General features: G+C 35.8%; 1 protein-coding gene across 3 annotated transcripts in view; it reads left to right on the forward strand.

Moving 5' to 3' along the window:
- Window positions 1–12,416, forward strand: part of LOC131804140 (uncharacterized) — a 359,889-nt gene extending 347,473 nt beyond the window's left edge. The window contains exons 3-4 of one of the 3 annotated variants that reach the window (XM_059126551.1): window positions 10,875–11,041; window positions 11,096–12,416. In XM_059126551.1, the coding sequence (XP_058982534.1) occupies window positions 10,875–11,041; window positions 11,096–11,763 (835 nt within the window). In that variant the 3' untranslated portion in view covers window positions 11,764–12,416. The remainder of the gene's footprint in view (window positions 1–10,874; window positions 11,042–11,095) is intronic. The other 2 variants (XM_059126552.1, XM_059126553.1) reach the window with 2 other exon arrangements.
- Window positions 12,417–14,869: the final 2,453 nt, after the last annotated feature.

The raw sequence follows: 14,869 nt of genomic DNA on the forward strand, positions 1-14,869 counted from the left end.
TATAAGATAGATAGTTGGAAAACTAATTATATAATATATAAGTTATCGTAATTTGGATTTTTCAGTTAAGATATTTGACAAGTGTCATTTATTGATTTTGTATTTTTTAAGCAAAGAATTTTTTGGACGAAGAATTACATTTTGGTTTTTAGTAAACACGATTTTTGACGTAATAGACACGTTATTCAGAATTGTTGAATAAGAACTTATGATAGCAAGGTACATAAGATAACTAAAAGAATACATTCATATATTGAGGTCTTTGAGATATACGTATGAAGAAGTAACTGTTATTTAAATGTTGAGACATTATTAAATGTTGATTTTAGCGACATTATTCACCGTAATTGTTTCAAATGTGGTGTTTAAAATTCGAAATGTATACTTCAGTCTAAGACAGAAAATTGTCTTTGCAGGTGCACTTCTTCGTACAGCCCCCATATACAGTTACCTCCCAATATTCGGTATTTTGATGATTTTAGCGTCATTATTCACCGTAGTAGTTTCAAATTACGTATTTAGAGTTTGTAATGCGAACAACAGTCTGTAACAGAAAATTTCCTATGCAGGTCCAGGTCTTCGTATAGCTCCATTATAACGGTACCTCCCTATATACGGTGTGTTAATGATTTTGGCTACATTATTCACCGTTTATTTAAAGTTTCAAATTTGAATATGGTAATGGCTTATGGCAAGCAATGCGTATGTAGATGCACGTCGTACAGGCCGTAATATAACGGCTATATTCGGTATTTTTATTTTTTTTTTTCGAAAATTTTTTATTTGTTTGTTTTTGTTTTTTAAATGACGTATGTATATATAAGTTAACACATAGAGGTTTAGTAAGTACAAAAATGCCAACTGCATTGCCAGACGCTGAGGTAAGTGATAACTCACTATGTACCGTGGCAATATTTGATTGTGTGTTATCATCCAAAGCGTGAATGTGCTGTCGAGACAGCGCATCGGCAACATAGTTCTCTTTCCTAGGCTTATAGGTAGTTCCCGAGGCACGCCATATAGGTAGTTCCTGAGATTCTTCAAAGCGCACACTATTGCTAGAAGTTTGTTGCAAAATTATTTTCCCTGTCTTTTAAATTTCTTGAAATCATGGTTATTGACTTTCCGTCTTGTGACAAGACGGCTCCCAAACCAACAGACGACGCGTCTGTTGTTAAATCAAAAGGTTTACTGTAATCTGGGTATTGCAATAATACATTCTCAGAAGCCAGTATCTCCTTTAGCTTTTCAAAGGCTTGTCGTTGTTTTTCGTTAAATTTGACTGATATTTTCTTAGAACGCCCAGCGCCCTTGCCATTATCGGCCTTCAAAATGTCACTTATAGGCTTTGCTATTGAGGCAAAGTCCTTAATGAAACATCTATAATAGCTTGCTAATCCAAGGAACGGTCTGACATTGAATAAGGTTGTCGGCATTTCGTAGTTACGAATAGCGTTTACCTATTAGGCCATGTCTTTACGCCTCCTCGCGAGACTACGAAGCCTAAATATTCTACGCTGTCCTTGAAAAATTCTGGTTTCTCATGAGAACTCTCATATTAGCTTCGCACAATTTATCCAAGACCCAAGCTACGTGCTTTAAATGATCATGCATATTTTCGGAGAAGATAATTACGTCATCGACGTAAACATAACATGATTTTCCTATTTGTTCTCTGAGCACATCGTCGATGGCTCTTTGGAAGATACTGGGAGCATTCTTCGACCCAAAGGGAAGTCTGCAAAATTCCCTATCTTTCTCAGCAAGTAATATCTGGTGAAAGCCAGATTTTAAATCTAAGGTAGTCCAAAACTGTGCTTTACCTAAATTTGCCAAAATGAAAACCACGTTTGAATAAATGGGTTCTTCGTTCACTGTACGAATAGTTGCATCGATGTTGGTGTTGTATGGCAGAGCTTCGTCCGATTCTGCGAATACACCCATTAGTTTTTCTAAAATTTTTTGAAATTTTTCTTTTTATCCTGGGGTAGTACAGTGTCGGTGACGCATGTAAAATTTACATCCGGGCATTTAAAAAAAAATATAGTTTAAAAACCACTCACATTTGCTAGTTTTTGGTTTTTTAAATCAAGTACAGTATCTGTCCGCTTAAGAAGATCTGGACCAAGTATACCGTCAAATGTTGTCACGTTTGGTAATAAAAAGAAGTTAGTATCGGTACCGAAAATATTTAAAATGCACATTCTGTCCACTGTAGTAGGACCATGAATTGACTTTACGTGGAATGGTTTATTCACAGGCACAATATTGTTCAATTCATTAAATGGTTTTATATAATTTTTGGACGTTCCCGTGTCTATCAAAAACTTTATGTTTCTCCCTGCAATTACCCTTTCTATGAACGGTAGCAGGGAGTTATTCCTAAACCAGTAAAGAAATTCTTAAAGTGGGGCGGGGCCGACTTTATGATACCCTACACCACTTTGCTAATTTAGTAGAGCTCCACATAACAATTAAAAGTTCAATCATACACGCTATGATTATAATTATAATTTAAAGTTCAAAGGACTAAATATGCCGAAGCATTTGTATCTTTTAAATTCGGAATTGTATTGCCCATTTGGTGCACAATTAATTTGAAATCGGATAAAGATATATATATATATGAGTGCTATATCCAAATTTGAACCGATCTCGATAAAATTTGGCAAAGATATTTCTGAGCTGTATTTCATATATTTCCCTGAATATCGTTGTTACGGAGTGCATACTACGGTTGTGGGTAACAAATATAACAAATCGGATGAATAATATATATGGAAGCTATAGCTAAATCTGAACCGATATTCACCAAATTTGACATACTAGCTTCTAGACTCAATTCGGTCGTAAGTGCCAAATTCCATCCCATTTGGACAAATATTAGACGTTTGGTGCACAATAAAAGGTAAATCGGACGAAGTTATATATGGAAGCTATATCCAAATCTTAACCGATCTCGATAAAATTTAGAAAGTGTATTTCTGAGCTGTATTTCATGTATTTCCCTAAAATATTGTTGTTGTAGAGTGCATATTACGGCGGCGGAGGACAAAAATAACAAATCGGATGAACAATATATATGGGAGCTATAGCTTTATCTGAACCGATTTCGATCAAATTTGGCATATATATTTTCAGGCCTAATTTGGGTGCATATGCAAAATTCTATAAAATTCGGGCTGATATTACAGGTTTGGTGCAAAATAAAAGGCAAATCGGACGAAGATATATATGGGAGCTATATCTGAATTTTGATCGATTATCTCCAATTTCAATAGGGTTTGTCCTTGGGCCAAACAAATGATCTATGCAAAATTTCATCTGGATCGGGCAATAAATGCGACCTGTACTTTGTTTACAAAAATACATGGACAGACGGACAGACGGACGGACGGACATGCATAAATCGACTCAGAATGTGATTTTATGCAGATCATCAAAAGGAACTATGGGTCTATCTCGTTTCCTTTTGCCTGTTACAAACAAATGCACAAAGACATAATACCCTGACCACCTTGTGGTGTAGGGTATAAAAATTGAGTTGGTCGAATGCTAAAAGCTCGTCATCTACTTCTTCGACTTGCTTTTCAGCAAACACTTGATATTCGAGTTCCTTTTGGTCAGGCGCGGTGTTGTCTGAGACTAATTGGTTAATTATTTGTAGTTTTGGTCCGGTGTACCTAGCACTGCCATTGCTTGGTCTTTTACCCACTTGTCCCTGATTGGCTAACTCATTATTTTGTGTGTTCTGTCTTTGAACATGCATCTGACTATTTTGCGGTTGTCCATAAGGCGGACTGTATTGTCGGTATTGAGTAGGTTTCATAAATCTTGATGAGCTGTATATCTCCATTGGCTCTTGTTGGACATGTTGCCCTAGTCTTTTAACAAAATGTGTTTTTTTATTTCTGTTTTGAAGTTAGTGCCCAATGTTGGGTTACACTCCTTGCTGTGTTGTCTTTGTTCGGAAATTGTCTGTCTTTGCTCGATGCTTCATGCAAAGTTAGTTGCAAACGTGTAGCGCTCATGATTAGCTTCAACTTCTTGCGCTAATGCCAAAGCTGAAGGAAGATTAGATGGTCTAGCGGAAAAAAGAACATCGCTTAAAGACTTAATTGTCCCTAAAATGAATTCTCGCAGTGCATCTGCTCTGTATTCTTATTTATTCTAATATTGAATGGAGAACATTGCAGGGCTGCTTGACATCTCATTCAAGTGGTCTTGTCCATCTACTGAGCGCGTCGATATATGTGCGTGTGGGTCATAACCTTTATTATCTCACGCATTATCGTATGCGTCAGCGCACAAGATCACCGAATTCTTCACATGTGATATTTTATGGCAGCTGGGAAATATTTAATTTTAGAACATTTATTACCAACATCATTATCAACGCCAACAACGAAGTAAACATCGTCATAATTGACAACAATATTACCTACGGAAACGCCCGGTTAAGAAGAATTGAATGGATATAAGTTGCTGATTTTTTAACAACCACATCATCATCAACACTAAGAACAACAACAAAGAAGCAAACATCGTCATCGTTAAGCAACGCTACCCACAAAACCGACCAACGGCCCACTACACTTCCCTCAAGCGGATATCAACAATCAACAAATTAATTAGCAATTAACTTATTAATTAAGTACTAAAACTAATAGCATGTTTCCATTGGATACCGAACAACGTTGTTCGCTCTCAGAATTAGGTACACGAATTAACCCGTTCATACGGCACGATTCGTAATTCATAGTAAAATAATTCCTTTTTCAAAAATTTTGTTTTTTGATTTTAATGGGAATTTATACGAAAATACATGAAATCCTCAGTAATATGAATAGAAGAAATTATTGTTTTCCTCCTAAAAATGTATTATATCATTAATTTTACAATTTGTATTCAAGTTTTCAACATTTTGTGTAAATGTTGACATTTTGAACAAATTTTTCTTTTTTTCCATTTTTAAATTCTGCTGGAGAGACACTTGTCAAACATTTTTTCTGCCGATAGAAACATTTTGAAAATATTGCCTCTTTTGTTTGCAGTTTTCTGTGGAAATTTCAACTCGTGGACCAAATGCGTACCCCGAAAGAGAGAGAAAACAAAATTTACTTTCGTTTGAATGTACATACGCCATTCAACATTGTAGTTTTCATTCATAATTTTTAGTCTTCCCAAAAATTTTTAAATTTCATTAAATTTTTCTATTTTTAATTTTCAAATGTCATAATTTATTTTTTCGATAAATGCTCTCAGTTGTTAGGGATGGGACATATTTTTTCTTTGTTCTGAGAGTAATTTGATTTGAACAACGTACAAATATGAGTGTTCGCTCAGGAAATTTTGTGTGAAGAATTATGTAGTTTTTTCATAGTTAAGGGTCAAACAACGAATAGAGAGCGAATCAAGTGCAGTGGAAACGCCACATAAATATTAACTTGTAAGTAGAGTGTTTAATGGAAAAGTGAAAAAATTTTAAGTGAATTTCAGGCTCATGTTTTTTTGCAATAGGTTTTCTTCGTGTTTTCGACTTTTTTATTAAAAAAAAACCAGTAAAGAAAGTCTTCAAGTCGGGCGGGGCCGACTTTATGATACCCTACACCACTTTGCTAATTTAGCAGAGCTCCACATAACAATTAAAAGTTCAATCATACACGCTATGATTATAATTATAATTTAAAGTTCAAAGGACTAAATATGCCGAAGCATTTGTATCTTTTAAATTCGGAATTGTATTGCCCATTTGGTGCACAATTAATTTGAAATCGGATAAAGATATATATATGAGTGCTATATCCAAATTTGAACCGATCTCGATAAAATTTGGCAAAGATATTTCTGAGCTGTATTTCATATATTTCCCTGAATATCGTTGTTACGGAGTGCATACTACGGTTGTGGGTAACAAATATAACAAATCGGATGAATAATATATATGGAAGCTATAGCTAAATCTGAACCGATCTTCACCAAATTTGACATACTACCTTCTAGACTCAATTCGGTCGTAAGTGCCAAATTCCATCCCATTTGGACAAATATTAGACGTTTGGTGCACAATAAAAGGTAAATCGGACGAAGTTATATATGGAAGCTATATCCAAATCTTAACCGATCTCGATAAAATTTAGAAAGTGTATTTCTGAGCTATATTTCATGTATTTCCCTAAAATATTGTTGTTGTAGAGTGCATATTACGGCGGCGGTGGACAAAAATAACAAATCGGATGAACAATATATATGGGAGCTATAGCTTTATCTGAACCGATTTCGATCAAATTTGGCATATATATTTTCAGGCCTAATTTGGGTGCATATGCAAAATTCCATACAATTCGGGCTGATATTACAGGTTTGGTGCAAAATAAAAGGCAAATCGGACGAAGATATATATGGGAGCTATATCTAAATTTTGATCGATTATCTCCAATTTCAATAGGGTTCGTCCTTGGACCAAACAAATGATCTATGCAAAATTTCATCTTGATCGGGCAATAAATGCGACCTGTACTTTGTTTACAAAAATACATGGACAGACGGACGGACGGACAGACGGACGGACGGACATGCATAAATCGACTCAGAATGTGATTCTTTGCAGATCATCAAAAGGAACTATGGGTCTATCTCGTTTCCTTTTGCCTGTTACAAACAAATGCACAAAGACATAATACCCTGACCACCTTGTGGTGTAGGGTATAATAAGTGTTTGTTAAACTTAAGGCCTTTGTTCTTGTTTTTATCCAATATTTCGATTTTCTTTTGTGCGAAAATATTATATGAGTGATAGAGATTTAGAAGATTTATTAAATAAATTCCAAAGACTTCAAAGTGACGGTTGTTTGCAACACCAACTAGAGACTAAAATGGCACTGACTCTAGAGACTAAAATGGCACTCGCTGTACAAGAGCTAAATTTCAGTAGGAAACCTGAAGAGGTTAAGCAAGAATTGAGGAATGTTCAGATAACTACGCCTGAAGTAGAAACGTACAAAGATGCTGAAATAAGATTGAGCGTCTCGTGTAGTGAAACTTTGGACATTATAAAGTCCCTGCCAGAATTCTATGGCAAAAATGAGACTTACGTCTCGTGGAGAAAAGCGACACGGTTTATGAGAGATACGAAGGGAGTTCTAAACATTACCAAACTTTAGGTATATTGAGGAACAAAATTACCGGTTTCAATAAATAGATTAGATTTTACATACGCAGATAAAAGACCCGTTTACCCTATAAAACAGGAAATGTAAACTTTACGACAGGGAAATATGACTCTTCTGCAGTACTATAATGAGGTTGATAAAAAACCGACTCTGCTCATCAATAAAACTGTAATGACGTATGACAGCAAAGTCGCCGCGTCCCTGAACGAAAAATACAGAGCAGATTCATTTCAGGGACAAATAAGTCTTTAAGCGATGTTCTTTTTTCCGCTGTGGACAACCGCAAAATAGTCAGGTGCATGTTCAAAGGCAGAACACACAAAATAATGAGTTAGCCAATCAGGGATAAGTGGGTAAAAGACCAAGCAATGGCAGTGCTAGGTACACCGGACCAAAACTATAAATAATTAACCAATTAGTCTCAGACAACACCGTGCCTGACCAAGAGGAATTCGAATATAAAGCGTTTGCTGAAAAGCAAGTCGAAGAAGTAGATGACGAGCTTTTAGAATTCGACGAACTCAATTTTTTAGGAATAACTCCCTGTTACCGTTCATAGACAGGGAAATTGCAGGGAGAAATATAAAGTTTTTGATAGACACGGGAGCGTCCAAAAATTATATAAAACCATTTAATGAATTGAACAATATTGTGCCTGTGAATAAACCATTCCACGTAAAGTCAATTCATGGTCATACTACAGTGGACAGAATGTGCATTTTAAATATTTTCGGTACCGATACTAACTTCTTTTTATTACCAAACCTGACAACATTTGATGGTATACTTGGTCCAGATCTTCTTAAGCGGACAGATACTGTACTTGATTTAAAAAACCAAAAACTAGCAAATGTGAGTGGTTTTGAAACTAAAAATTTTTTTACATGCCCGGATGTAAATTTTACATGCGTCACCGACACTGTACTACCCCAGGATATAAAAGAAAAATTTCAAAAAATTTTAGAAAAACGAATGGGTGTATTCGCAGTATCGGACAAAGCTCTGTCATACAACACCAACATCGTTGCAACTATTCGTACAGTGAACGAAGAACCCATTTATTCAAAATTATATCCCTACCCAATGGGAGTATCAGACTTTGTTAATTCTAAAACACAGGCTATGTTAAGAGACGGTATAATACGACAATCTCGGTCGCCCTATAATAACCCTGTATGGGTTGTGGATAAAAAAAGGGACTGATGACCAAGGAAATACAAACAAACGTCTAGTAATTGACTTTAGGAAACTAAATGAAAATACTATAGATGACAAATATCCAATATACCAAACGTGGTTTTCATTTTGGCAAATTTAGGTAAAGCACAGTTTTGGACTACCTTAGATCTAAAATCTGTCTTTCAGCAGATATTACTTGCTGAGAAAGATAGGGAATTTTGCAGACTTCCCTTTGGGTTGAAGAATGCTCCCAGTATCTTCCAAAGAGCCATCGACGATGTGCTCAGAGAACAAATAGGAAAATCATGTTATGTTTACGCCGATGACGTAATTATCTTCTCCGAAAATATGCATGAACAATTAAAGCACGTAGCTTGGGTCTTGGATAAATTGTGCGAAGCTAATATGAGAATTTCGCATGAAAAATCAGAATTTTTCAAGGACAGCCTAGAATATTTAGGCTTCGTAGTCTCGCGAAGAGGCGTAAAGACATGCCCTGATAAGGTAAACGCTATGCGTAACTACGAAATGCCGACAACCAGATCGATCCTTGGATTAGCAAGCTATTATAGATGTTTCATTAAAGACTTTGCCTCAATAGCAAAGCCTATAAGTGACATTTTGAAGAGCGATAATGGCAAGGTAAGCGCTGGGCGTTCTAAGAAAATACCTGTCAAATTTAACGAAAAACAGCGACAAGCCTTTGAAAAGCTAAAGGAGATACTGGCTTCTGAGAATGTATTATTGCAATACCCAGATTACAGTAAACCTTTTGATTTAACAACAGACGCGTCGTCTGTTGGTTTGAGAGCCGTCTTGTCACAAGACGGAAGCCAATAACCATGATTTCAAGAACTTTAAAAGACAGGGAAAAAAATTGCAACAAACGAGATAGAACTTCTAGCTTTGAAGAATCTCAAGAACTACCTTTATGGCGTGAAAAATTTAAACATTTTCACAGACCACCTACCTTTGACCTTGGCAGTCTCGGATCGAAATCCGAACGCCAAAATAAAACTCTGGAAAGCATTCCTTGACGAACATAATGCTAAAGTCTTTTATAAGCTTGGGAAAGAGAATTATGTTGCCGATGCGCTGTCTCGACAGCACATTCACGCTTTGAATGATAACACACAATCGGATATTGCCACGGTACATAGTGAGTTATCACTTACCTACACTATCAAAAGAACTGACAAGTTAGTGAACTGCTTTCGGAATCAAATAATAATAGAGGAAAGTGGAAGTGACTCAGTTAGAAGGATTATTATTATGTTCGGAAAAAACGCGACATCTTTTGTATTTTTCAGACAGAGAGAAATAGATTCAGAGAATATGCGACGTAGTCAAAAGCGATGTAGTCAACGCAATTTTGTGCGAATTGCCAATATTGGCATTCATTCAAAACAAATTGGGGGAGACATTTGCCTCAACTACATTCCGTTACACGGACCGGATTGTGACGGACATTTTAGACAAAAATTAACAGAAAGAAATTACTGTCTTGGAGCATAACAGAGCTCATAGAGACACACAAGAAAATGTAAAACAAATTTTGCAAGATTATTTTTTCTCCAAAATGACTAGTATAGCAAACGAAGTCATCTCCAATTGCAAAATCTGTCAAAGAGCAAAATATGACCGACACCCCCAATAACAAGTTTTAGGGGAAACTCCTATTCCTTCGTACATAGGGGAAATTTTGCATATTGACATTTTTTCAACGGACAAAAAGTATTTTCTCACATGTGTGGACAAATTTTCTAAGTTATCTGTCGTTCAAACAATTGCTTCCCGAACAATAATAGATGTAAAAACTGCATTTTTACAACTTATGAATTTGTTCAAAGAAACGAGGACAACATATTGTGATAATGAGCCCTCTATTAATTCGGAGACTATAAAATCACTTTTAAAATACCGATTTGCCGTAGAAATTATTAACGCTCCACTTCTTCATAGTTGCTCAAATGGACAGGTAGAGAGGTTTCAAAGCACCCTAGTAGAAATAGCACGGTGTTTAAAGATGGATAGAAATATTGACGACACAGTTGAATTAATATATCTTGCCGCCATAGAATACAACAGAAGTATTCACTACGTTACAAACAAACGACATATTGACGTAATTCATCCTTTGACGCCAGAACACAACACAGGCATTAGCGCTAAAATCCCAAATGCTCAGAATGCCCAGTTGTAAAGGTTAAATAAGACAAGACAAAATAGAATTTTCGAAGTAGGAGAAAAAGTTCTGGTTAAATCAAATCGAAGATTAGGAAATAAAATGTCAAATTTGTACACAGAGGAAACTGTCGAAGCTGACTTGGGGACCACAGTCCTAATAAAAGGGAGGGTGGTCCATAAAGACAATTTAAGGTAACCAAAATAATTTTTTTTGTCTTTTTTTATTACTAAGATTTAATAAAATAAACACAAAACTTTTATATATATATATATATATATATATATATATATATATATATATATATATATATATATATATATATATATACTTACTAGGCGATTGCGAACAACTAAAGTTTCAGTTGGAGTGCAAACGGATATCCTACCCTCTAAGTTGTTGAAAGAGGTGAACTTGGGAGCCCAGGCAGATCTTGTCCTGTTAAAAGAAGTATCAATTTTAACTGATGGATCGTATGTTAAACGACGAGATTGTTCCACGGAATGTAAGATTCAAAACACACTGAAGTTCTTCTTTTAATTTTTAATGTATATTTCAGACATATTGACATACTCTGTTTCACAGATGACTGATTTGGTAAAAACATCTGCAGCTGCAACACAAACTTTGCTTCCTCGCCTACCTGGTGACGCATTTCTGGAGTGCTGTGTTGGACGGATTCCTACTGACTACTACCTTCTTCAATTTTGTGCTTGGACGGAACAACAAATGTTGCGCACCTTGACGCCTATTAGAAGTTCTAAAATATATTCCGCTGATAAAACTTCTTCATCTAAAGATAAGTTTGGAAATAAATCGTACCTTACAACAAATTTAAAGAAAGATTCCCACAGTGCTCACATTAAGTTCAGAACACACTTCACAAATTTGTCAATCCCCCCTGGGTTTTCATGGGATTTTAATTATAATCCACAATTCAAGGATTACTTGCAACAAATATCATCAACGACAAAGTTGCAGTACCCAGGTTACAATAACAATACATTTACAAATAAATTAATTGAAGAATCCGTTCAACTAGCAAATTTAATAGAATTCATTGGAGAGTACCGCAATATTATATTTTCAAAACAAAGAACATTTGCTTCATTAAAACTACAGGCCCCTGCTGATTATTGGTTACCAATAACATGTAAAGAAGAAGACTTTTTAGCTAATTTGAAGCATTTCAAATCTGTAAAATCCTTGAACGCTTCAGATTACTAAATTGAAAATGAGAAACTCTTCAAAAGATAAACAACGATGAAAAATACCGGGTTATTAGGGTACCAACAATGTAAAATGTCGAAAATGTACTTTGGTACAACAAGAAAGTAGACTAAAAAACGCGAATGTCTGCTCACTAATCAGATATCAAACAGGAAACGAAAATGTGATAAAAAAACATATATTGCTGAGTACCGCAGTAGAAATAACCACATACCAAACTTTGAAAACATTAAAATACTCCAAACACAGAATCACTATAATTAGAAATTGACATAGGAAATGTTACATATTAATAACTTATCAACAATAAAGTAAATAAGTTATAAGAGCGACACATATGATGCAGGCGTTGATAGTGAAGGGCTATAGTGCGTTATGTAAAACTTGACTTTTTGTAGATATTTTACATGTAAGCTCAATTGTTTTTTTGGGTTTTTTTTTTCTGTTCTCTTTTATTGTTCGCTGTGGTGACATCAATTATAAAAATAAACACTTAATTTACTATATTCCTGAAGAGGCTATGTAATCCATTGTAAATATCAGAAATTAATAAAGGAACCCCAGACCTTAAGCGCAAAGAAAATCTTATTTATTTAAATTGGATTGGTCAAGGACGAATAAAAATACAAACTTGAATAATATTTTCTACAGAGACACGTAAGATGCAGCGCGTTATTTAAAACTTTTTAGATGTTTTACATGTAAGCAAAATTAATTTTCTGCATTTTTTCTGTTTCTTTTATTATTTGCTGTAAAAAAGGAAAGACAGACCAACCAATTAGATTGGTTAAGGTCGAATAAAAAATACAAACTATAATAATATTCACCACAGAGATCACGCCGGAAATAAATAGTGAAATGATTTATAAATATGGTAAGAACAGAGGTGCCATCAAACACAAAGGTAAAACCGGAAGAAATAAAATGTTCGTTAACATTTACTGATACGATGTCGCAATCAAGGGATAAAACCATACTCTATAGAAATGTCCTAAAAACAGATAGCAAACAATTCCAAACGTTTTTACCCATAGAATTCTAAGTCTTTCATCGATATCCGTCTTCCGAACTGTCTGAATGTCTCTTGTAATTTTTCGAACTAATTAATGTGGAAGTATATGGAATAAATTCATAAATGGGACATGTTGGTCCATATTTTCGTATAATACTCATATAACTGTATATCCCTATGTTTAAGATTATTGTTGCATACGTGCTTAAGCTTCGGTTCTACCTCATTTTTCTTATAGCCCTATATGTTGGTACCTCGCGATATGCGGTATTCTGACGAGTTTAGCCTAATTTTTCAAGGGAATAGTTTAAAATTCCGTATCTAAAGCTTTTAGTTGGTTCTGTCTTTTGTGTCAGATGACTGCAGATGTATGCTCATTATTTCTTTTATCACATATAAGGCAGTGCCACCGAGTATTTAAAATTTCCACGATTTTAGACTTTCATTTTAGATTTCACTGGTTAAATGGAAGTGGGTCGTATATTCAATCCCGGTTGTCTTTTCCTCATGGTGGAGAGTATTAATATTTCTTCCGGCCTAAAGCCTACACTTCTTGTTAAACATGTGGGCTTTATCTATACTACAATCGACATAATTTAGAGCTCCCCTACGGTTGTAGTATTATGTTTTCAAAAACGTTTTTTTGTGAACGTACGAAAATTGCTTTTGCTCCTCCTGACTGCTCATTAATAATAGTACAATCTTCTTTTTTGTAATTTTCACACAATTATAGAAATTTCCCAGAAATTTTAACAAAAAACTCGTTTACCAAGATAGTGAAAATAATATTACAAAGTATTAAGATTCCAGTTTATCGTTTCGCAAATTTTTTCTCAATTCGCTCAATTGGTGTTTTATGACTGTAGGTTTGTCCGGCCTGGATCGTTTTTCTCACGGTCAGCATAAATTTATATCTTAATTACATTAAAGTTTGGTTTATTTCTAACTTCTCAAGTCCCTAAAGAATATTTGGAGTCCTTTACTTCAAAACGAATTTCTGCTTGGTTTTGTCTTTACTTCTCTGAAAGATGTAAAATGTTTTTTGCTGATTGTGTTTGCGTTGCAAAATGAAAGAAAATAGATAAATAAAACACAAGGATTAGAATTGTGTGCAACATGTAACGCAGGGATGAAAAAAGCCTGTGGGCCTTCATAAACATTTTATTTATAAATAGAAAAAGTTATTTGCTCGAGAAGCAGGATCATATTGTGGCTCGAGGAGACCAGATCCATTAACTTTTTATTGGATATGCAAGTGACTCGAAAAGTCTTGTGACAGGGGCTCGACGAGCCAGAGGCAATTGAAGATTGCCCCTCACATTATACGTTACATGGGCCCGATATAACCCATCCGAATATGGTGAGCTGGGCCCATGGAAAACCAGGGCTTGAATAAGTTTGCGGCTTCATGATTTTATTGTAGACTTCAGGGCCCAGAATGACACTAACCGCTGCTGCTTCATGGAACCGAGGATCGGCTAACTGCAGGCCAGCATAGTGTTCTTTCAGACCGGCGGACACAGACTCCGTAGGAGCGACAAGGTTCCCAAGATTAATCACTCGCGCCGAAATTGAAATCCGCTGAGTGATGTCGTATGATGATGCAACGGAGAACTGGCAGAACGAAGACAGGACACAGTTTAATACTATCAGCCAATGACCGACAGATTAAACTATGTCCTGCGCACGGGTCTATGAGAGCTCTGACAGGTATCCGATGACCATTGTACATCAGCTGCACCACCACTGTTGGCCCGAGCGTGGCTACGGACTGGATGGCAGCTATGGGCCTGCGGACAACGGAAGGACAGTGTCGGGGAGTGAAAGAGGGACCAGGAGCAGGAGGTTTTGAAGAGTTAACGGACGGACGTTTTGAAGATCTACGCTTTCGTGATTTCTTAGAAGGCTTGACTGCAGTATTGGAGACTTGTAAGGGAATTGGTTGTGGTGCGGACGTTGGAGCAACTTCGTTGGGAGAAGGCTGGTGGAGCAAGGTGTGATGCCCTTTCTTACAAATTTTGCAACTGTACGGACTGGGACAGTCACGAATTGGGTGAGTAGTGGACAGACAATTGCCACAGCATTTGTGAA

The sequence above is a fragment of the Musca domestica genome, unplaced genomic scaffold (genome assembly GCF_030504385.1).
Source record: "Musca domestica strain aabys unplaced genomic scaffold, Musca_domestica.polishedcontigs.V.1.1 4, whole genome shotgun sequence".
NCBI classification, from domain to species: Eukaryota; Metazoa; Arthropoda; class Insecta; order Diptera; family Muscidae; genus Musca; species Musca domestica.